We start from the raw sequence: 25400 nt of genomic DNA on the forward strand, positions 1-25400 counted from the left end.
TTCGGAGTCTGGTTCTGCACAATCCAAACCAAGAGGATTTTGTTTTGTTTTGTTTTTTTGCTTTTTAGGGCCATACCACTGCATATGGAAGTTCCCAGGCTAGGGATCAAATCAGAGCTGCAGCTGCAGGCCTACGCCACAGCCACAGCAATGCAGGATCTGAGCCGCATCTGTGAACTACACCACAGCTCATGGCAACACCGGATCCTCAACCCACTGAGCAGGACCAGGGATTGAACCTGTGTCCTCATGGATACTAGTCAGATTCCGCTGAGCCATGATGGGAACTCCCTCGGAGATTAAAATTTCAATCGACAGACTAAAACAGACTGTCTGCTGCAGTGTGGGTGGGCCTCATCCAATCAGTTGAAGGTCTGAATAAAACAGAAAGGTGGACCCTCCCCCCAGGAAGAGCCTTTCCTCCAGCAGATTGCCTCTAGACCTCAGCTGCCACACTGGTCCTGCCTGATGGCCTTCAAACTGGAACACAGACGTCCCCTGAGCCTGCAGCCTGCTGACCCATTCTGCAGAGTGGACTGCCAGCCTCCATAACTGCATGAGCCAATTCCTTATAATACATTTTTCTCTTTCTCTTCATATATGTCTATATCTATATATCTATAGATACATGGCTATAGAGATTTATCGATACACACACACACACACCCTATTGGTTCTGTTTCTCTGGAGACCTTGACTCAAAATGCAAGTGTTCAAGATCAGCTCTGGCCTGGGGGGGGGGTGCCAAAGCCAGCACATCACGACAGCCCACCGAGAATGACCCAAACCCAGTCCCAGCCCGGCTCAGGGCCCCCAGGGGTCTTACTTGAGCACACCCTCTCCTGGTCTGGGAACACGGTCGGGGGCTGGGGATTCAGGCTTGGCTCCGGTTTGCTGGGAACAAAGACCTCAGCGTTGTCCTTCCGCTTAGCCGACAAATTCCTTTCCTTTTTATTACCTGCAGGAAAAGAATTGTTTCTGGGTCAAATGCTGAGTGCAAGCAGAGGTGGGACAGTCTGTTCAGGCATCTGTTTATTTTTCACGTTCGCATATTCAGTCAACAAACATTGACAGAACCCCTGCTCTGTGCCAGGCGCCACGCTAGTTTGGGATTAGAGGTGTGAATAAGGCAGACAGCAAAATAAGTTTGCGGAGAGCCGCGACGTGCCAAGCACCCCCGTTTTGGTAAACAAATGAATTATTCTAGGACAGGCGCAGGTGTTCAAGGTTTAGTGTTCCCGAATAGGGACAAGTCTTACAATGGATGGGGTGCTGGGTTGAACTGGCAGCAAGATACATAAAGTAATGATGCAACCAAGGAGATCCTGGAGTTGGAGAAGTATAATAGCACACACTTGCTGCCCTCAGGGCTCTCGCAGCCTCACGGAGGAAAAGACGGGATGGTTGAATGGATAAGAGAGCAGGGCTGGGCCAGAAAAAGGAGTCCAGTACCAAGGTCACGGAGGAGGAAGCAGCCTGGAGGTATGCAGCTGACAGGAAAGAGGACCCTAAGTGATGACTAGGATGCCACCAGGGCCCAGAACTGGCGGTGGGGGGCATTCCAGACACAGGGAGCACTGTGTGTGTGTGAACCTTGAGAGCTGAAATGTGCGTGGCAGGTGAGGGGCTGGGGGCTGGGCTGGTGAATGGAGTCAGACAGTGAAGGGTCCATGGGCCAGGATTTAAAGTCAGTGTTTCCCAAAGTGGGGTGCCTGGACCACTGGTGGAACAGGAGATGAATCCAGTTGCTACCTGGGTGGATGTTTTTTAAGCAGTTTCTATCTTAATGTGCATGGGGGGCGGGGAGCAGCCAGCATATCAAACCTTGATTTTATGAATATCATTGCTTTAAAAAAATCTGAGAATTAGGCGTTCCGTCATGGCGCAGCGGAAATGAATCTGACTAGGAATCATGAAGTTGCGGGTTCGATCCCTGGCCTCGCACAGTGGGATAAGGATCCGCATTGCCGTGATCTGTGGTGTACGTCACAGACGAGGCTCAGATCTGGCGTGGCTGTGGCTGTGGCTGTGGTGTACGCCAGTGGCTACAGCTCCGATTAGACCCCTAGCCTGGGAACCTCCATATGCTGCAGGTGCGGCCCTAGAAAAGACAAAAAGACCAAAAAAAAAAAAAAAAGAAGAAGAAGAACAATTTGGCCCATCCTGTCCCAGCACAGTTCCTGGAGCATGAAAGGTGCCCAGTGGATGAATGAAGGAACAACCCAGAACCAAGCACATCTTTTTCAGGCTACCACTGACTGCTCTTGAGTAAATGCTCAGGATTCGCTCAGACCTCCAAGCCCAGGCTGGGGCCTGGGGAGACCTTGTTACAGGCCCCTCGGGCTCCCACCTGCTCCCCTCAGTGGGAGTCTGCCTCCTGCTGGGGCTAAGGAGTCAGCCGGAGGCTGCTGATGAAAGGGGCAGCGGAGAGGGGCTGTGAGAGGTGGGCAAGCTGCCCACCACCTGCCGCCTTCCATGTGCTGCTGCAGCCTCAGGGCGGGGCCTGCCCTGCAATCTAATCGCTAAAAAATGTAATGCTAAAATTAGGATGTGATGAGGACTGCACAACTATGAATATAATAAGATTCATTGAATTAAAAAAAGGACATATTGGGAGCTCCCCTCGTGGCTCAGGGGAAACAAATCTGACTAGCATCCATGAGGATGCAGGTTCGATCCCTGGCCTCGATCAGTGGGTGAAGGATCAGGCATTGCCGTGAGCTGCAGCGTAGGCTGCAGAGGCAGCTCAGATCCTGCGTTGTTGTGGCTGTGGTGGAGGCTGGCAGCTACAGCTCCGATTCAACCTCTAGCCTGGGAACCTCCATATACTGTGGGTGTGGCCCTAAAAAGACCAAAAAAAAAAAAGGGACCACTGGAAATTTAAGTCTACTTTTAGATCCAGAGACATCAAAGGCAAAGAAATGCCACATAAGACAGAGCTTACTTTTGGAAGCCGGGTTAAATTCCAGCACCACGAGGGCGTCTGGACCCTGGGGAAGGCGTCCTTCTGTCTCTTGGTCCTCGGGAACATCCTTTGGCACCGAGTCCCCACTGGAAAGAGGGGGGTCCTCTCTTGGACAGCCCGCCAGCGCCGGGTCCTCAGGCTCCGGCCCAGATAGTACATCTTCTTCGATGGAGTCATACTCGTCACTGGAATGATCCTTTTCTTTCCTTTGTAGACTGACACTAAGTTCCAGGCTTTTCCTTAGCTCCTGCCAAAGGTCAGGAAGAGAAGTGAGAAAGGAAGCCACGTTCCTTTGAGAAAAACTCATTGGAAAATCGATCATAAGAACCAAAGAACTATTATTCCTCCCAAGCTACCATTTAGCAAAATCCGTCTCAACCCATGTATTGTCCTCGCCTTGAAGATGAGAAAACAAAAGGGCAGAGACAAAGGAGCAAGTCTCCTCCGGACAGAGCAGCATTTGTGGGATTAACACTAGTGTTTATAGACCTAGGATGCCACTAAGAGTGTGTGCGTGTGCGTGCGTGCATGCACATGCGTAGCAATTTTCATTTGGGAGCGTGCTAAAACAGATTGTGGGGTTCTACCCCTTGAGTTTCTTTTTTTTTTTTTTTCTTTCCTTTTTATAGCCACACCCACGGCATATGGAAGTTCCCAGGATACAGGTCGAATCAGAGCCGCAGCTTCCAGCCACAGCCACAGCCACAGCCACAGCCATGCCAGGTCTTGATCCGAGCCATGTCTTCGACCTACACCACAACTCAAGGCAACTCCAGATCCTTAACCCACTGAGCGAGGTGAGGGATCAAACCCACATCCTCATGGGTACGAGTCAGGTTCTTTACACATGGAGCCACAGTGGGAACTCCCTATCTATCTCTTGAGTTTCTGATTCAGTGGGTCTTGGGTGGGGCCTGAGAATTTGCATTTCTAACAAGGTGATGCTCTTGATGCTGGTCCAGGGACCACACTTTGGCCATGAAATCCCAACAGCCTCCAAGGGATCCTCATAGTCCAGATGGTAGAATGTCTGGCAGATAGTTGTGGGGGCTGTAAAAGAGACTGAACATCATAATACGTAGTACTTAACTACAGCTGCTTGCTAATTTTTTCATACGTGCTTCATTTCTATGAAACTGTAGATTTACAATCTTTTTTTTTTTTTTTTAAACAGCTGTACCTGCAGCATATGGAAATTCCTGCGCCACGAGTCAGATTGGAGCTGTAGCTGCCAGCCTATGCCACAGCCACAGCCACAGCCACGGCCACATCTGATCTGAGCCCCATCTATAACCTATACCACCACTTCCAGGCAACACTGGATCCTTAACCCACTGAAGGAGGCCAGGGATTGAACCTGCATCCTCACAGAGACAACATCGGGTCCTTAATCTGCGGAGCCACAATGGGAACTCCTGGAATTACAATATTAAGGAGCTCTCCCTGTGGTGCAAAGGAATTGGCGGTGTCTCGGGAGCCCTGGGGCCCAGGTTTAATCCCTGGCCCGGCAGAGAGTAGGCGGCAACTGCGGCTCGGATCTGATCCCTGGCTGGGAACTCCATATGCCACAGGGCAGCCAAAAAAGACAAAAAACAAAAAAAGATTAACAATCTTAAGACCAAGCATTAAAATCTAGACTTACAGTGACTAGAAAATTTATCACGGAAGCCAGGATACATTGGAAAAGGAATAGAGGTGCTATTATATTTACACCGCAACAAAAAGTGCACACTGGACCATCTGGAAAAAACAGTATGTTTGGGAGTCCTTGTCAAGGATGTGGGTGGTGCGATCCCTGGACTTGCTCAGTGGCTCGGGAATCTGGCGTTGCCGTGAGCTGTAGTGTAGGTTGCAGACATGGCTCAGATCTGGCATTGCTGTGGCTGTGGCGTAGGCTGGCAACTGTAGCTCTGATTGGACCCCTAGCATGGGAACCTCCATATGTCGTGGGTGTAGCCTAGGCCACAGCCACAGCAACTAGGGATCGGAGCCATGTCTTCAACCTACACCACAGCTCATGGCAACGCTGGATCCTTAACCCACTGAGCAAGGCCAGGGATCGAACCTGCATCCTCATGGATGCTAGTCAGATGCGTTTTCCTCTGAGCCACGATGGGAACTCCCACCCCTGCCTAATTTAGATAGATAGAACGAGACTTGAGAATTTTGAGCAGATGAGACTTAGATGATATCTTGGACCTAAGTTGGTACTGTAATGGTGGAGGCTTTTGGAAATCTTGGGATGGGATGGAGTATTTTGCACATGAGATGGACATGAATCTTTGGGATCAGTGTAGGCGCTCACAGCTGTCCACGTTCTAATGCCTTGGATGGTGACTGTTACCTTCCACGGCAAAGGGACTTTGCAGTTGTGATTAAGTGAAGGATCTTGGGATGGGGGAGGCTACCTTGGACAGCTAGGTGGGCCTATGGAATCACAAGGGTCCTTCTAAGAGGGAGGCAGGAAGAGAAGATAGAAGGATGGAAGCAGAGGTTGGGAAGGAGAGAAGATGGTACACTGCTGGACACAGGCCAGGGAATACAGGTGCCTCTAGAAGCTGGAAAAGGCAAGGAAAGAATTCTCCTCTGGAGCCTCCAGAAGGAACACGGGTCTGCTGACACTTTTTTTTTTTTTTTTTTTTTTTTTTTTTTGTCTTTTTAGGGCCGCACCTGTGGCATAGAGAGGTTCCCAGGCTCAGGGTCAAATCAGAGCTGCAGCTGCCAGCCTACACAGCCACAGCCACAGCCACAGCCACAGCAATGTCAGATCCGAGCCAAGTCTGCCACCTACACCACAGCTCACAGCAACACCAGATCCTTAACCCACTGATCAAGGCCAGGGATAGAACCTGCATCCTCATGGATACTAGTCAGATTTGTTACCACTGAGCCATGACAGGAACTTTCGGTCTGCTGATATCTTGATTTCAGACCAGGGAAACTGAGTTTGGATTTCTGACCTCCAGAACAGTAAGATAAGCCACTAAGTTTGTGGTAAGGTTTTTTTTGGCTGCACCTGCAGCATATGGAGGTTCCCAGGCTAGGGGTCGAATTGAAGCTGTTGCTGCCGACCTACACCACAGCCACAGCAATGCCAGATCCAAGCAGTGTCTGCGACTACACCACAGCTCACGGCAACACCAAATCCTTAACCACTGAGCAAGGCCAGGGATCGAACCCGCAATCTCATGGTTCCTATTAGATTCCTTAACCACTGAGCCACGACGGGAACTCCATTAAGTGACTGAATTTTGAGAGTTCCTCATTGCCCGCCCCCCAAGGTGCAGAACTGAGGCCGAGAGCCTTTCCACCGTTCTAACTTGTCACCATAATTAAGTGGCAGAATCGTGACCTGAGGCCTCAGCCACTGCTCCCTGCTCCTTCCAGATCACTGAGTATAAAATAGCCTCACTTGCATTCTGTCGTGGTCTAACCAAAGAGGAAGACGGTGTGGCAAATACTCTCATTCATTTATTCATGCCTGAAGGTGTGCTGCGGGTGCCGCGCTAAGGGTGAGGTCAGGGCAGGGAGCAAGATGGCACATCCGTGCACAAAGAAAAAGAAACAGGGACTTCCTGCTGTGGCCCAACAGGATCAGCAGCACCTCTGGAGCACTGAGACACAGGTTTGATCCCCAGCCCAGTACCATGGATTAAGGAGCTGGTGTGGCTGTGTCTGTGGCATAGGCTGACAGCTGCAGCTCTGATTCGACCTCTAGCCTAGGAATTTCCATGTGCCTTGGATGCAGCCCTCAAAAGACAAAAAAAAAAGGAAAGAAAAAGAAATCTCTCTTGTGATGAAGAAATCTGCATTTCTATAATGCCTTCTGCTTCAATTTGGTTTTGCTTCTGTTAATGCAAATATAAATGCCTTCATTGTATTTACAAAGCATATATGTATATTTATATATGTGTGTATATATAAAAACATAAAAGATTATATTATATATAGGTATATATAGAAAAGAACTCTAGATTCTGCATGGCAACAATCTTTTTTTTTTTTTTTTTTTTTTGGTCTTTTTAGGGCCACACCTGTGGCATATGGAAGTTCCCAGGTTAGGGGTTGAATCAGAGCTATAGCCACTGGCCTACATACACCACAGCCACAGCAATGCTGGATCTTTAACCCACTGAGCGAGGCCAGGGATGGAACCACCCTGTGTCCTGATGGATACTAGTTGGGTTCATTAACTGCTGAGCCACAATGGGAACTCCTTTTATTTTTTTAAACTATCTTCTTCACAAAGGAAAATAATACATTTGTTTCACACTGAGTGAGCAAACTTTAGGAACGAGGCCCTTCTAATGCCCATGTGATCTAAAACCATCTGCTCCAGGGGCAAAGGGGAGAGGAACTAAGTAGCCACATTCTCTAGAGAAAGCTGTTCAAAACCTTTCCATCTGGAAAGAGGAGGACCTTGGCTTGGACGCTTTGAAAGCCAACCTGCCATCCTTCAAAGGAATACCGTGCTGGGGGATCTACCTGCTGCTTTGAAGCTGTCATCCAGAAATTCCTCTCTGAAAACTTGCTTTATAGCTTTGCTTTAAAAACTTGTTATATGCAGTTTCAATGGTCAGCCCTTAAAATGTTAAGTTCAAGCCTTTTCAACAGAAAGCCTTGTGCATGGCGGCCGGGCTGCAGATACCCACGAGTGGAGAGCAGATATAGGACTGTATACAAATTGGCCTCCTTGCTAGAAAGCCAGGGAGCAGGTGGACGAAGGAAGGATGCCTGGACCAGTGACTGAAATACAGCCGGCGTTTGATGGTCAGCGGTTTAGTGCCTTACAAGCCTAACCTTCCTCTTTTCGGCTGGGCTAGGAGAAGAAGAAAGCCTAATCACCATAACGACGAAGCGTCTGCAATAATAGCAGCAACTATAATATCAACAAAAGCAGGAGTTCCCATCATGGCGCAGCGGAAACGAATCTGACCAGGAACCATGAGGTTGCGGGTTCAATCCCTGGCCTCCCTCAGTGGGTTAAGGATCTGGCATTGCGGTGAGCTGTGGTGTAGGTCGCAGACGGGGTCGGATCTCAAGTTGCTGTGGCTGTGGTGTAGGTCGGCAGCAACAGCTCCGATTAGACTCCTAGCCTGGGAACCTCCATATGCCACAGGTGCGGCCCTAAAAAGCCAAAAAAAAAAAAAAAAAAAAAAGAAAGAAAGCCAGGTGCTCAGTGACTGTCCCTTGGCTTACATGAAATTGATGATATCTGCCTGCAAAAGCGTTGGACACAAAGCTGCCAAGAAGCCACTAAACATGTTGAAGTGTGTATTAGGTGCTGGTGGATGAAGCATTAAACCTCTAACTATGCTTACAAAGGGGAACAGCTCGGTCTAAGTGCTGGGCGTGGGTTCCGGATCTGACTCTGGCGGCTCTATGTCCCCAAGCAAGTCTCTGAGCTTCAAGCCCCCACCTCTCACGTGGGAAAATGTGCCCTGACAACCTGACAAGGTTGTCGAAGGGATGCAATGAGATAATAGCTATGAAGTAGTGTTTCGTGATTGCTGTAACAGAGGTCTGGTTTTTATAGAAAATTTAACGTTGAAATGACAGCGTATTCTTTATTTCTCAGACCCTATTGACATTGTCTACAAGAAGATGGGATGTTTGTTTGTTTGTTTATTTATTTATTTATTTATTTATTTTTGTCTTTTTGCCTTTTCTAGGGCTGTTCCTGTGGAGGTTCCCAGGCTAGGGGTTGAATCTGAGCTGTAGCTGCCGGCCTACACCAGAGCTACAGCAACGCAAGATCTGAGCCATGTCTGTGACCTACACCACAGCTCATGGCAACGCCAGATCCTTAACCCAGTGAGCAAGGCCAGGGATCGAACCCGAAACCTCATGGTTCCTAGTTGGGTTCATTAACCACTGAGCCACGACGGGAACTCCAAAGAGAAGATGTTTAGATCATGAAGCCACAGTGGATATTTTAGGAGAGTCCTCAAGAGGAAGCAGCAGTCTCTGGGGGTAGAAGTCACGAATGCACAGTGAACCCCTAGTTCTGTCTCTCATTCAATCGGCAATTTTATAAAATTGGGATTTGCATGTGTTGTTAGTCGCAATAATTCCCACTAACTCCTGTTGCTTTATATGAGCCATTTTACATATATTAAGCTGCCTGGCCCAGAAAGGATTTTAACCCTGAATTGAGGGGTTAGCTAACTAATTTGTCCTTCTTTTCCTTCATTCATTAATTGTTGAAAAATATATGTGTTCCCGTAAGTAGGTCTGGTTGCTAAGTGCTAGGGACAGAATGATGAATAAGACAGAGACAGAGTTCCCGTCGTGGTGCAGTGGTAACGAACCTGACTAGAATCCACGAGGATGCAAGTTCGATCCCTGGCCTTGCTCAATGGGTTAAGGATCCGGCATTGCTGTAAGCTGTGGTGTAGGTCACAGACGCAGCTAGGATCCCGTGTTGCTGTGGCTCTCGTGTAGGCCAGCAGCTACAGCTCTGATTCAACCCCGAGCCTGGGAACCTCCATATGCTGCAGGTGCAGCCCTAAAAAGACAAAAAAAAAAAAAAAAAAAAAAAAAAAAGAAGAAGAAGAAGGCAGGGCAATGTCTCAGGAAGTTGTCATCCCCAAGGCAGACTAGGAGGTCCCGAACCTAGAAGAGCAGCTGAGGCACACAGCTTCCAGGAGCAGGTTGTGCCCCAACCCCATAACTGTCTGGGTGAGGTTACAGCAAATAGAACAAGCAGAGGGAGTGGAAGCCTCAAATACGAAGACGAGCAGACAACCAAGAATGACCAAATATTTAGGGAAAACCAAAACCCTGAGATGGGTGTCAAATTTAATAAACAAAAAAACTAATACCCAATGAAAAAGAGTTAATAGAGGAAGTAGAGGAAGACTTTAGAACACTGAAAATTAACATCCCTGGAGAGATTTAAGAGGATATTTTATTCCTGAAAAAGAAACAACCAGAGATCTTGAGGGGGTTTTTTGTGGTTTGTTTTTGTTTCTTTAGGGCTGCACCTGCCGCATATGGAAGTTCCCAGGCTAGGGGTCAAATCAGAGCTACACCTGCTGGCCTACGCCACTGACACAGTAATTCAGGATTCAAGCCATGTCCGTGACCTACACCACAGCTTACGGCAATGCTGGATTCTTAACCCACTGAGTGAGGCCAGAGATTGAACTCACATCCTCATGGATGCTAGGCGGGCTTGTTACCACTGAGCCACAGCAGGAACTTCGGAGCTCTTGAGTTTCAATTTTATCATTTACCATTTTTAAAAGGTGAAAGATTTATATAATCTGAAGAGAAACCAGAGTATTATCATTACCCCTTTTAAGAAGATAATCTCGATAGCAGAGAGAGCTAAAAGGTGAAAAATTAAGTGTACTAGAAATCCAAGCCAAACAATTTCACAAGAACACAGTAGAAGAAGACAACAAGAAAAATATGAAAGAAAAATAAAGAGATTTAAAAGATAGATCTGGGTCAACATTCGTCCAAGAGAAGCTCCAGAGAAGAAACAGTGGAAAATAATAACAATAATAACAAAAGCCAATAATAAATGAACATTCGCCAATGCTAAAGAAAGCCTTAAGCCTTTAGACTGAAAAGGCCCATGTAGCGCTTTAAATGGGACAAAGATATACTCATATGGATAAATGGAACCATCTATCAGAAAACATCTTGACTCTATATGCACACGATGACAGAGACTTGAAATTTATAAAGCAAAAACAGGGAAATATAAGGAAAAGTTGACAAGTTTGCAGAAACAACCCAGATTAAATAGGCAAAAATTAGGCAGGGCTCTACTGCAGCTGTTTACTAATGAGCATAAGAATTTCCTGGGACCCTTATTAAAAATGTAGACTCTGAGCATCCCATCTCCCCTCCAAACCCAGTTCTGTATCTTTGAATTTACCTTTTGAATAAAATCCAAGGTGATTCTGATAAAGGTGCTTGAAGACCACACTGGGACATACATAGTCACCAGGTTAAATGACACTATTAGAGCTTGATTTAATAGACATACCGAGTAATTTACCCCCAAAGAGAATGATTATTCTTTTTGAAATACCACAGAGCTTTCATAATCTGGTAGACCACACAGTCTCAAAACTTTCCAAAATGACAGAAATAAAGCAGACCAATCTCTCATCATAGTGTAGTAAAATTAGAAATTAACATAGAAAGATAGACAAAAACACTCTACTTAAAATATCTATAAAAAAAGTCTTCTAAACAAAGAAAAAAAATGCCCTAAAATGCAAACCAATAGAAATAAATGATAATGAAAACACTACATATACAGCAAAATGTATAAGGACAAAGCAATATTCAGAGGAAAATTTATAGCCTTAAAATTGCTATTTTAGAAAACAAGACTGAAAAAAAAGTGGGTTAAGTATGTAAATCAAGAAGCCAGGTTATGGAGTGAGGTGGAGGAGAACCAAAGTAATAAATGAAACCAAAAAGTTTTGGGAAGGAACCAAGATAAAAGTAGAAACCAACAGAAATCGAAAACTATAAAGGAATGAATGAATGACAAAATAAATACAGTATGCATGCTCAATAGAACTGAAAGCTGGGCCTGGTCTGGCTGGGTGGTAGAGAGAGCTTTTCATATTTTACTCAGTTTATTTCTTAACTGGCTTGAATCTTTTCTAATGAGACAGCATTCATGTGTTAGATGTCATATAAAATGATACAAAATAAGGAGGCGATAACTGCAAGAAATAAAAGGATCACTTGTGCCAATATTCATTCAGAGGTCATTTTTAAATTTCCATTAATATTGAAAAGGATACTTTAGGAAGTCAAATACCATCCAGCAACTTCACTGACAGGAATGTTCTCTTGGGTGAAAGGATCACTACATCTCTCAGTTCCAGACCTGCATTTCATGGCTATTTAGTGCTTGTTCAGCATCAGTCAACATGAATCATTCATGCTCATCACTGAATTATTCCTGCTCATCTGGCTTTGTGCTGTCTGACCCACCTGCTCAGGGCCTTGCCTAATGACATCAGCCAGGTGGTCCTCTCTGGTCTGAGCTATCCAGCTGGGCATCTCTGGTTACATTCAGGACACTATGCCCTTGATGGTTCTGGGTACCAGAGGGGCTAACTCAAGTGTCACTGTGAAGGGAAAAAAACCTTTTCCTCTTCTCTTGTCAGGAGCTAACAAAGCTTTCATTGTCTAAAACAAAAGTTGCAAGCTGGCAGTCTGACGACCAAATCTGGCCAGCAGGCACATTTTGTTTGGTGCATAGAAAATCGTGAATTCGTTACCAACACACACACACACAATGGGAGAAGTTGGAAACAAACCCAGGTACTTGGCTTCTCTTAAAACCAGAAAGCCTGGTGCCACCGGGCCCCTATTTCCATATGATGAAAGCCAGCAGCACTGTGACTGTTCCCTGCATCCCCATTTCTCCCTGCCATGCCCTGACACCCAGGCCAAGGGCCCTTCTGGCTACCCTGCCTGCCTCACTCATGCCATTGAAAATATAATGAGCACTCACTTCCAGAAATCCTAATATTTCAGAATCCAAATGACATCTCCCAAACTGACTTCTACTGCAAGTAGCACAAAAATTCTTTGTCAGATTATGTGTCCTGATTCATAGTTTGGAAAATACTGCCACCATAATTATAACTTAGGGATGGGATGACTGAAACTCAGGTATGTGTGGGCTGGGCAGGTGCCCAATCAACATCTTGCTACTCTCGCTCATTGATTCTCATTGATTCAATCAATTGATGACTCAATTCCTTTGCTTAACAAAGATGTGCAAACTAATGCTACACCATGCACTTTCCTAGGGACCAAAGACAAAGCAGGCAATGGGAGAGCACATGTCTCTGCCATCATGAAGCTTAGATTTGGAGTTGGGGAAGGGTGTTTCAAGCCCTAAATATATAACTTACAAACAGCCTCCAGACATAGTCCTTGGATGAGTGGGCGATTCCATAAACTATCATGGATCCTCTGCTCCTGTGGATTTTGCAATACGGGGACACCACCTAAGACTTAGGATTTCAGAGCTGACGGGCTCAGGAAATATCCAGTCTACTCCTCTTGGTCGTAGGGGAGGAAATGGACCTTCAAAAGAATGCGATTTAGCCAAGGCCCCCCAGAGTTTATAGAAAAGTCCAAACTACCCTCTCCAGATAAGCTGAGTCTCAGCCACTTGCTCTCCTTACTCCCTGAAACAGGAGCCACCAGCTCCACAGCTTCAGAAGATGAAACGTCAGGTGAAATGGCAATTGGAGTCTCAGTGACAGACAATAGGGAGTGGTGAGGTCCAGGGCAAACTGAAGGGTGCATGCTCAGAACAGAAGGGTTTAGATTCAAGATAAAACAGCAACAATGATGATTTAAGCACACCACCAGGCCAGCCAATGAAATACACCTGTGGGCTGTGAGGTCGCAGGTCCAAGCCCTCCCCTGGTGACACATCCTCTTCCATTTATCACTGTATTTCTACCTTTATCTTACTTTGAGCATAATTTTTTTCAAGTCATAGCTAAAATGAAGCCCTCTCCTACATGCTCCTATCTTCTCTGAATTGGTTTTTTTTCTCAAGTTTAAGACATGTTTTGAATGTGACCAAAGGGAAAAAAACAAATTTGAAGATGTATATTTATTTTCTTAACATAATAATGCCTTAATGTAACACTACAAAATTAATTTCTTTTTTGTCTTTTTGTCTTTTCTAGGGCTGCACCTGTGGCATATAGAGGTTCCCAGGCTAGGGGTCTAGTCAGAACTACAGCTGCTGGCCTACACCACAGCCACAGCAATGCCAGATCCAAGCCGTGTCTGCAACCTACACCACAGCTCATGGCAACGCCGGATCCTTAACCCATGGAGCAAGGCCAGGGCTCGAACCCACAACCTCATGATTCCTAGTCGGTTTGGTTAACCACAGAGCCACTATGGGAACTCCCAAAATTGATTTTCTATGTACCTAAAATTCACCTCTTTAAATAGTGAAAAACCTAAATAATTTTATATGAAAATATTTCTAAAATAGAGGAAGATTCCCCTGTGTTCTTAAAAAAGTATGTATATTAAGCATAATTCATTCTTTTCTTAATACTAAGGGTCAATGTTCTGGACAGAAATTGATCTGCAGTATAGGAGATATTGTCAGGAGCTATTAGGCTTTCATATCTTTTATTCATTAAGTGACATCTTCTCCTGAGTTTCCAGAAGTGCAGGCTATGGTTTGAAGGCAAGGATAGAGCCCCCCTCATCCCCCCTCATTTCTGGCTTTTGTGGACATCTGGATTTTTGATGTTGTTGTTGTTATTTTATGTTCATTTTCCTTTTTACTTTACAGTTCTCTTATTTTTATATACTGTAGAAGAGATTTTTTTTTTTTTTTTTGTCATTTCTTTGGGCTGCTCCTGCGGCATATGGAGGTTCCCAGGCTAGGGGTCGAATCAGAGCTGTAGCCACTGGCCTACACCACAGCCACAGCAACGCGGGATCTGAGCCGCGTCTGCAACCTACACCACAACTCACGGCAACGCCGGATCGTTAACCCACTGAGCAAGGGCAGGGACCGAACCCGCAACCTCATGGTTCCTAGTTTAATTCGTTAACCACTGCGCCACGACGGGAACTCCCGAGATTTTTTTTTTTTTTTTTTTTTTGTCTTTTTGCATTTTCTAGGGCCACACCCGCAGCATACTGAGCTTCCCAGGCTAGGGGTCCAATTGGAGCTGTAGCCACTGGCCTACGCCACAGCCACAGCAACGCGGGATCCGAGCCGTGTCTGTGACCTACACCACAGCTCACGGCAATGCTGGATCCTTAACCCACTGAGCAAGGGCAGGGATCGAACCCGCAACCTCATGGTTCCTAGTTGGATTCGTTAACCACTGCGCCACGACGGGAACTCCAAGATTTTTAACTTCAAATGTTAACGTTTGTTTCTTTCATAGTCCCCAAATCCAAGCCACAAAGACCAAATTATCTCTAAAACTTTGTTTCCACTGGAGGTAGACTCTGATCTTTTAGGCCTTCTGATTCAGAATCCCCAGAAGTTCTTAAAAACTGTGCTACCTCCTATAAACAATTCTCTTAGCTTAAAAAATTAGACCTGAAATAATTTTTTTTTTTCTTTTTGGAAGTTCCCAGGCTAGAAGTCAAATCAGAGCTGCAGCTGCGGTCTACCACCACACCCACAGCAAAAACCGGATCCGAGCCGCATCTGTGACCTATGCCACAGCCTGCAGCAACAACATATCTTTAACCCACCATGTGGAGCCAGGAATCAAACCTGCATCCTCATGGATACTAGTCGGGCTCATTACTGCTGAGCCACAAGGGGAACTCCCTTTAGTTGGCTTTTTAATTTTTATTTTGAGCTAGTCGTACACAACACAGAGCGAGCCCATGTACCCTGCATCCAGTTCCCCCCACGGTAACAGCCTATACAGTTAGCACGAGAGCACAATCCAGAAAATGACATCAATACAATCCTACTAAGCTGTTTAAACGAGGTCTCCCTTTTTTTACTTTTTTCTATGTCTTCCTTTGCTGATGCTCGCTCTACTGAAGCAGCTTATCTCCTCCTTAATGTGCTCGCTTCTTAAATACTTATACTGAAAAAAATGTAAAACCCACGGAAACTGCATCAGCATGGTATAGCAGTGTAATGAGCATCCAAACACCTTTCACCTGCATTCACCCGTCCTCAGAGACCTCAGAACAAGGACCTTCTCTTAATGTAACCCCAATGTAATTAATTACCAAATTCAGAAAGGTAACATCAGTCAGTAATATTTTCTCACGTAAGGTAATTCACCTTTTCGAATTTCATTCATTTCCCCAAATCATCCTTAAATTTCCAGCAATCTCCCCCAGCCTCCCAGCATCTCATGTCACATAACTGTGGCATCTCTTTTGCCTCCTTTAACTGGAGCAGCCTTCTCTGTGTCTCAGGAAACTGACACTGCTGAAGCCCCTGGGCCAGTTGTTTTGTAAACTGTCCCTTAACTTGGCTTTGTCTGGTTGTTTCCTCATTGGATTTTACTTGCCTCCCCCCCTTTTTTTTTTTTTGCTTTTAACCGCTGCATATGGAGGTTCCCAGGCTAGGGCTCTAGTCGGAGCTACAGCTGCCAGCCTACACCACAGCCACAGCCGCGCCAGATCCAAACCGCATCTGCAACCTACACCCCAGCTCACGGCAACGCCGGATCCTTAACCCACTGATCGAGGCCAAGGACAACTTCAAGGTTCCTAGTCGGATTCGTTCCCGCTGTGCCACAACAGGAACTCCTGGATTTGACTTCTGAAAACCATTTTTCATCAATGTTCCCCCCTGCCTGGGTTCACTGGGGAAATATGTGGCCAAGGAGAGGTCTTCTCCAACAATGTTTAAAACTGTTAAGCAGGGGAGTTTCCGTCGTGGCGCAGTGGTTAACGATCGACTAGGAACATGAGTGGGGTCGGTCCTGCCTGCTCAGTGGTTAACGATGGTGTAGGCAGCCTCGGATCCGCGTTGCTGGCACTGCGTAGGCGGTGGCACAGTCGACAACTAGCTGGAACCTATAGCGCAAAAAAGAAAAAAAAAAAAAAAAAAAAAAAAAAAAAAAAAAAAATGAAGCAAACTGATGGCTGGCCACCTCTGAACACCTTGCTCCCAGGCAGGACATCAATAATATTCACAACAGACCCTGCCCCTACGGAGAGATGAACACTTTAGGAAGCAAAAACAGCTCAGTGCAAGTTCCTGGCCTGTGACTGTCAATTTCATGGAACAGGAAGTCCTGGGGTCTGGGCTTCTCTGAGGCCTGGGCGAGCGATCACTGTTTTTTTTTTTTTTTTTTTTTTTTTTTCAGCAATCATTCCTTATTCCTCAGTTTCCTCAAACTATAAAATGAGAGCAAATATACCTAGCACGACACTCGCAGGGTTAATGAATGCAGCAACAGATGTTACACAGACCTTGGCACCAAGTAAGTGCTCATTTAACACAAGTTCTTACTATTATTAAAGAAAATAGTGGTCTCAAGTCAATTTTCTCCTGTGTTGTGTGAAATCTTCTGGTGGGTGGCCCAGAGGTTTGGTTTGGTTTGGTTTCTTTTTAGGGCCATGCCTTCAGCATATGAAAGCTTCCGGGCTAGGGGTTGAATTGGAGCTGCGGCTGCCAGCCTCCGTCGCAGTCACAGCAACGCGGGATCCGAGTCACATCTGTGACCTGTGCCACAGGTGGCAGCAACACCAGGTCCTTAACCCAATGAGCGAGGCCAGGGATCAAACCTGCATCCTCATGGATACTAGTCAGGTTCTTAACCTGCTGAGCCACCACGGGAACTCCGAGGATTTTGGTTCACACCAAATCCTGTTGTGATCTGTATTGTTCTCCCAGCTGTAAATGGAAACTCTCTCATGGGGTCTAATCCAAGGCCCGGCTGCTTGGTATGGAGAAGCCCCTGGCCCCTGGCCGTGAGGATGTGAAAGTTGAGCTTACCATTACATCCTGAATAGTTAAGAGGATCCTTTCTCTGTCCACACTGCTCGGAGGGTCGGGGCATCCATGTGTGTTCAGAAGGGAGAAATTAAGATCACAGGGCGTGGAGCTGGTGGGAGATTTGGTACCCTGGGGACAAGCAGAGAGAACTGGGCGTGGTAAAAGCAACTTACCGCCTTGGGGATGCATGGGCTCCTTTTTCTTTTCTCTCTTTTTTTTTTTTTTTTTTGGTCTTTTTAGGGTCACACCCACAGCATATGGAAGTTCTCGGGCTAGGGGTCTAATCGGAGCTGTAGCTGCCGGCCTACACCACAGCCATGGCAATGCCAGATCTGAGCAGAGTCTGTGACCTACACCACAGCTCCCGGCAATGCCTGATCCGTAACCCACTGAGCGAGGCCAGGGATTGAACCTGTGTCCTCATGGACACCAGTAAGGTTCATCACCTCTGAGCCACAATAGGAACTCCTCCTTTTGCTATTAGTCTCTGTGCTGCCCATGTCTCTCTCCATCCTCTGCTCTTGCTCACAAAGCTGATCTGATTAAACTCGTCCCTGCTTGGAGTTCCCATCATGGCTCAGTGGTTAACGAATCTGACTAGGAACCACGAGGTTCCGGGTTTGATCCCTCGCCTCGCTCAGTGGGTCAAGGGTCCGGCGTTGCCGTGAGCCGTGGTGTAGGTCACAGATGCGGCTCAGATCTGGCGTTGCTGTGGCTCGGGCGTAGGCTGGTGGCTACAGCTCCGACTGGATCCCTAGCCTGGGAACCTCCATATGCTGTGGGTGTGGCCCTAAAAAGACAAAGGATTAAAAAAATTATAAAAATAAAAAATTTGAAAAACCCCTCATCCCTGCTTCACCATTACCATTGCAGGGACACAGCCAGTAACTGGACCAGGATTCAAACTCAGGCCACCCCCACACTCAGCAGTGCTTAGGGCCACCGGGTTCAGATGGCTGGGTGAGTGCCCACAATTTTTAGCCCGGCATGATGTGGGCTAAAAATGGTGGGACTCTCAAAGGGCCTGGATGGTAGATTCCCATTTTTGTGAAAAGAATGGTAAAAAATAATACAAAAAAGAGGCGCTTGCTCAAAGGTTATTTATATGGTAATCTGAAACAGCAGACGTTCCCAAGCAATAGAATTTCCCTAAAAACCCATCTCTCCTTTTTCAAGTCTCACCATTGAAATTAATGAAGGGTGACAGGTGAACCCAGGGTGGGGGTTGGGGGAAGAAAGGGCTTGGTGGGGGGGACAGAGTAGGTGGGGCAGTTCCACTGGGGAGGGTAATGTTTGGCTAATGATGGCACAGCCTCCTAATCTACACAGCACCGACAGGTGGGTGAGCCACAAGGGTCCAGGCAGAGTCCCTACGTGGCAGCCCTGCTTGGTGACATATATTGAGAAATGTCTTTTTTTTTTTTTTTTTTTTTTGCTTCTTAGGGCCTCACCCGTGGCATATGGAGGTTCCCAGGCTAGGGGTCAAATAGGAGCTACAACTGCCAGTGTACGCCACAGCCACAGCAGTGCAAAATCCAAGCTGCATCTGTGACCTACACCACAGCTCACGGCAACGCCAGATCCTTAACCCACTGAGCAAGACCAGGGATCAAACCTGCCACCTCACGGTTCCTAGTCGGATTCATTTCCACTGTGCCATGACAGGAGATCCTAAAAATTTTCTTTCTTATTAAAATAGAGTTGAGGCCTATCTTTAGTTGTTTCTATGTATCAGCAAGAAGCAATGACTTGAAAACACTGAACTGTAATTATGGGCAAATGTTCAATTCACACCACTCCACGATCCATACAAGGGAAAGAAAAACTCAGAGAGGGCATTCCAGAAGATGCCAGGGAGGGCGAGTCTTCTTCCTGTCATGCTCCCAGGGACAGACAGCTAAATGCGAAAGTACCGCTCATTTGGAACAGGCCAGGACGAGAACGTTCCAGATCACCTATCTTGTCTTAGATATAATTAATACATATTTCAAGGAATATTATGAATGTATCCAATTTTTAGCCTGGATGGTTATATGCCCACCTATTCACAGTAATAATCTCTGGGGCAGTGGGATTATGAAAGGACTTTTATTTTCTTGGTATCATTTGAATTTTTAATATTGATTTGCAGTATCAGGGGAAAAAGGATACTCTAATAATAGGAAAAAATGTGTACTTTCATTTCTCGTCCTTAAATGGAGCCGAAAGCATTTTAACGGAGCCTATCATCCATTGCAACACACAGCCCATGGAAAGTCAACAAGACCAAGGCCTGGTACTTGGGCAGAACTCTCTGGAAAGAAGTACCCTTCCTTCCCTGGAGCGGCTCAGCTGCTCCAAACCTTATGATCGCCTCCCCTCTGACTCAGGGTAGACCCTCCCGTCTTTGATGCAACCCTCAAACCCTCTGCTCTCTGAGTCTTGGCTGTTTCTCTGGCCTCACCCCCTCTTTCCGGCCCCCTTGCTCACTCCGCTCCAGCCGCACCAGCATCCCTGCTGTCCTCCCTCCTCAGGGCCTCTGCACCTGCTGCTCCCTGTGTCTGGACCCTCCACCTGCTCACTCCCTGGCTTCCTCCCATAGCCACTCATCAAGGGTAGGCCCCGCCCTCCCGTGCATCACGGCAGCCCCACCCACTTTCCCCAGCCACGCCCCCTCACTCCTGTTCTCCCAAAAGCCCAGTCACCTGCTGGCATATTATATACTCGTCTGTTTTATCTTCAGCATCTAGATGGTGTCTGGGACATGCTGGGGACCTTGGCACATGCAGCACACACCTGTCTTAAAGGGACAGCTACTCCCCAGCTCCACTCACGGCTGTTATGGAAGAATGTAATTCCCCAACCTTTTGATTTTTTCAAGCGAAGCCCCCAATTCAGATCGTGACATGGAAATCTTCTGATTCTTAAATGTCAGCCAGTAATTCACATCTTTTAAAACGCACAGTCAACGAGGGTGGAAGCCAACAGAACATGACTGCACGGGCCGGTCTGTGAACTCAAGGCGCCAAGAAATTGAAGTTCACCAAGGATCTGATGAAAGGCGAAAAGGCTGCTGCGTTTCCACAGTGAAGGTCAGATGAAAAGTACACGCGCGGAAGCAATTCCTTTTGCTCCATTTCAAGCTGCGCTTGCAAACAGTGTGAGGGGCGCTGAGTATATATGGCCACGTGTTTTTTTTTTCCCCTTCCCTGGTCAGATTGCATCTCTTCAAGCTTCTGCCTTAGCCGAACACTGGAGTGGCCATTTTATTCTCACTTAGCAGGAAAAGAACTCCAAGGGGAAATTGACTGTGAAGCCTTACGGAGGGCCCCCTCAAGGTGGGGAGAAAAGGGGAAGGAAGAAATACAATCAAGCACTCAGGGTGGAGAAAATTAAGTGTGGCCAGCAGGGAGATGCTGATTCAGAGCACGCTCGTGCAGGGATGCTAATGGAGCTTAATAGCTTGTGAGGGACAGGCAGCCTGGTGTTGCAGGGAGCTTGCAAAGCAAGGAATATATGTTCCTTTAATCGAGGGTACCAAATGGCCAAAGGAGAAGAGGGAACTAGCCTGCCTCTTGCTTGAAGGGCAGGCACAGACATTCTGAATGTGGGGCAGCTGCCGGGGTTGTAACAGACTGCACTGGGCTACAAAGTAGCCTCCCCAACTTAAGAAAAGCTGGTGGCTCAGTGGAAACGAATTGGACTAGTGTCCATGGGGATGTAGGTTCGATCCCTGACCCTGCTCAGTGGGTTAAGGATGCAGCGTTGCCGTGCGCTGTGGTGAAGGTTGCAGATGTGGCTTGGAGCCTACGTGGCTATGGCTGTGGGGAAGGCTGGCAGCTGTAGCTTCGAATTCGCCCCCTGGCCTGGGAACCTCCAAAGGCTGTGGGTGTGGCCCTAAAAAAAAAAAAAAAAAAAAAAGCAAGTGTGTGTGGGGGGGGGGGGAGGGAGGTGGATATTAAAGGCAATAAAGTCCACAATTTGGCCCACTGGAAAATTCTCATTTCTATGGACTGTTTAAGGAAAACAAGATCATTACGTCTTTCCATAGAACTGGACGGTTTTTGGTTTTTTTTTTCCCAGGAAGACGAAAAGTGCAAATAACTGTCAGATTTTTTGTTCTGACAAAATCTCTAGAAGTGAAACCAAGTGATCCGGTCCTCCTAACTGTCCTTCCTTTACGAGCAGAGAAGCAATCACCAACACGCAACAGTGATCAGAAGAAGGTGTCCTGGATGACACTGCCATCTCCTTTTTTTTTTTTTTTTTTTATTTGTTTGTTTGTTTTGTCTTTTGTCTTTTTAGGGCCGCACCTGCGGCATATGGAGGTTCCCAGGCTAGGGGTCCAATCGGAGCTGTAGCCACAGCACACAGCAATATCAGATCCGAGCCGCCTCTGCGACCTACACCACAGCTCACAGCAGCACCGGATCCTGAACCCACTGAGCGAGGCCGAGGATGGAACCCGAAACCACATGGTTCGTTTTCGCTGTGCCACGACGGGAACTCAGTCATCTCCTTTGTGAGTGATTTGCATGTCAGAGAAGCAGGGTTTAGGTACAGAAGTGGCACGCGGAAGGAAGAGTCTGTCCTTCTGGGGAGGCTCTGGAATCTGCTGCCGGGGCCCATGACTGAGCGGTCTCATTCTGGCAAACGAGGCAGGACTGGCTTAGCAACTTGACTTTGCCTCCTCTCTGTAATTGAGTTTGTACATAACCGCGGGAGATGGTTCACACACTCATTCTAATTATGCAAATGATGCCTGTGAAAGAAAATCCGAATCCCCTCCCCTGCTGGGCTCACTGTGCGCTGCCTGGTCCACCCCACCACCCCTCCAGCCTCATCTCATTCTAACTGCCCCCTGCTCACACCGTGCCTGCATCATGCACCTTGAACTAGCCCAGCCTCAGGTCATCTGTGCTTGCTGTTCCCTCTGCCTGGAATGCTTTTCCCATTGCTCGCTCCCAAGCCAGCTCTTTCTTTTCTTTTCTTTTCTTTTTCTTTTCCTTTTCTTTTCTTTTCTTTTCTTTTTCTTTTCTTTTCTTTTCTTTTCTTTTCTTTTCTTTCCTTCCTTCCTTTTTGTTTTTGTCTTTTTAGGGCCGCACTCACAGCATCTGGAGGTTCCCAGGCCAGGGGTCCAATCAGAGCTACAGCTGCTGGCCTACACCACAGCCACAGCCACACTAGATCTGAGCCTTGTCTGTGACCTACACCACAGCTCACGACAACACCGGATCCTTAACCCACTGAGCGAGGCCAGGGATCGAACCTGTGTCCTCACAGATACTGGTCAGATTTGTTTCGGCTGCGCCATGACAGGAACTCCCAAGCCAGCTCTTTCTTATCCATCAAGTTTCCGCTGAAATGTCATCAACCTGAGAGAAGCCTTCCTTCCCGCTCTACCCGGTCAAGTGTTCCTTCTCTCCCACACAGTCCCATCTCCATGCTGCTCCATCATCCCCTTCCATTTTTTTTTTTTTTTTTTTTTTATCCCCCTAGAGCGTATCCATACCTGAGATCGTTGCATTAGTTATTTCTTGGTTTTATTCTTTATTGCCCGTCTCCCCCTCTGGAACATGAGTTGTGTAAGAATAGGACCCTCGTCAGTTTGGTTCACTTCTGCCTCCCTGGCACCTCAGACAGAGCCTGATGCTCAAAAAAGTATGTACCCAACAAATACTTGTTAAAACGAAAGCCTGCGGTTTACTGTTGCAGTTCCCAGGATTTCAGAAATGGAAGGACGGTTTGAGGAAAGGGAAGGAAACGCCCCAGTGGTCAACCTTTGTCAGTTGCTGCATGGCCATGGACTCCGAGCTACAGCTACCCAGGGCCTCTGAGTGCTTCCATATGTGGTTTCTGCTGCTCCGGGTTGGGGCGGGAGTGGGGGGGCGGGGGCGGATATTTAACAACAGATGCACATATACAGGAGCGGACAGGCTGAGTATCAGCTCGGCTTACCAACCCTCACCTCCCCTGGCCCTCACGTGTGCCCAGCTCTTAGGAACCAGGCAAGTGTCACCTCCTCCAGGAAGTCTCCCTAGATACTCTCCCTCCTGGTCCCGCTACACTCTGCCCCACCTCTCAGCGCCCTCTTGCAGTAAAGAGAGTATATGGTGTTGCCTCTTTGGGATCAGACATCAGCCTGACCTCTGGACACTGGCTACCAAGCACAAGGTCTAACACAAGGTCTGTATGCTCATTACAGTGCGGAAAATAAATGCAGGAGTGAAAGAAGGCAGGGCTCATGAAGGAAGGAATAAATAATTGTTAGAAAATGCCCCGGAGAAGTTCCCGTCATGATACAGCGGAAACAAATCCGACTAGGAACCATGAGGTTGCAGGTTTGATCCCTGGCCTCATTCAGTAGGTTAAGGATCTGGTGTTGCCATGAGCTGTGGTGTAGGTCGCAGACGCAGCTCAGATCCCACATTGCTGTGGCTGTGGTGTAGGCTGGTAACTATAGCTCCGATTAGACCCCTAGCGTGGGAACCTCCACATGCCATGAGTGCAGCCCTAAAAAGCAAAAAAAAAAAAAAAAAAAGAAAAGAAAAAGAAAGAAAAGAAAAAAGAAGAGAAAAAAGTGCCCCCGAAGGCCAGTCCTACCTGTGGATGGTCCCCAGAAGCATCCTTGGCCTTGACACTCACAGCCCCACATGGCTCAAAATCTTCAGGATAGTCCAGAGGAGGCTCGATGTGGAGCCGTGGGCCAGCTTCCGTTCTGATCTGCACAGATTTCTACACACAAAAAAAGTCAGGTTATTTCAGATACGGTGGAAAGAATACCTCAGTTCCTCCGAGGGGTGAACACTGTAGGGGTTCACTGCAAGGTGGCACGTCGGCATGTGACAGCGGTCTGGGTCAGGACGCACCTGCCCAGCATCATCCCTGGCAGGCTGGCCCAGATGGGTCTCGCTATCCACACTCAAGCCTTTATTGGCTTTTACGGCCCCAAGTGTGTTCAGTAGAATTTTTTAGTAATTTTTTGTTTTGTTTTGTCTTTGTTTTTTTCTCTTTTGGCCACCCGGCAGCACATGAAACGTCTGGGCCAGGGATCAGATTCCCAGCCGAAGTTGTGACCTAAGCCACAACTGCAGCAACGCCAGATCCTCAACCCACTCTGCTGGGCAGGGGATAGAACATGCATCCCAGCGCTCCCAAGAGGTCGCCGATTCCACTGTGCCACAGCGGGAACTCCAGTAATTTTTTGGTTTGAAATAACATGATCGGTAGAATTGCAGTAGGTGCTAAACTTCCCCTAGCGGGCTTTGTGATCTAAATTAGCTGACGGCACAGAAAAGAAACTCATGGACTTGGAAAACAGACCTGTGGTTGCCAAGGGGGAGAGGGAGGGAGTGGGATGGACTGGGAACCTGGGGTTAATAGATGCAAACTATGGACTTTGGAATGGATAAGCCATGAGATCCTGCTGTGTAGCCCTGGGAACTCTATCTAGTCACTTGCGATGGAGCAGGATGGAGGAGAATGTGAGAAAAAGGATGTATATATGTGTGTGTGACTGGGTCACTTTGCTGTACAGTAGAAAATTGACAGAACACTCTAAACCAACCATAATGGAAAAAAAATTTTTTAAATCATTTAAAACAAATAAATAAATATTTAGGAGAAGCCGAGTTTTTGGCCAGGACTTCCCAAGGCTTTTCAGATGCCCCCAACCCCCCTCCCCTACACACACCATGGGTATGCTAAAACAGAATACAGCACGGAACGGATCCCAGATTGTGGGGGCCATGGAAATTGTGGGGTGGGGTCTCTCTTCCTCCTGCCATTCTTTGGATCACTCTTTGAGAAACCCATCCCTTGGTCTGGAGTGGCAGCCCGCGGGGCTGTCCCCCAGGATCCGATCCCCTTTCCTCTTTTGTGTTGCATTTCCAGATATGCACGTGGCACTCCCAGGGTCCCCTGTGGCTGGGAGGGAACAGGTGAACACGTTCTGACCTGTGAAGTGGGGTGGGAGGGCGGGGGCTGTGCACCCTT

General features: G+C 47.2%; 1 protein-coding gene across 1 annotated transcript in view; it reads right to left on the reverse strand.

The window, feature by feature from the left end:
- KIAA0556 (KIAA0556 ortholog) overlaps nt 1-25400 on the reverse strand; it is a 217901-nt gene that overhangs the window by 106507 nt on the left and 85994 nt on the right. The window contains 3 exon segments of the mRNA XM_021086440.1: nt 827-958; nt 2945-3212; nt 24009-24140. Of these exon segments, the coding sequence (XP_020942099.1) occupies nt 827-958; nt 2945-3212; nt 24009-24140 (532 nt within the window).

Source organism: Sus scrofa, chromosome 3 (genome assembly GCF_000003025.6).
Source record: "Sus scrofa isolate TJ Tabasco breed Duroc chromosome 3, Sscrofa11.1, whole genome shotgun sequence".
In the NCBI taxonomy this organism is placed as follows: Eukaryota; Metazoa; Chordata; class Mammalia; order Artiodactyla; family Suidae; genus Sus; species Sus scrofa.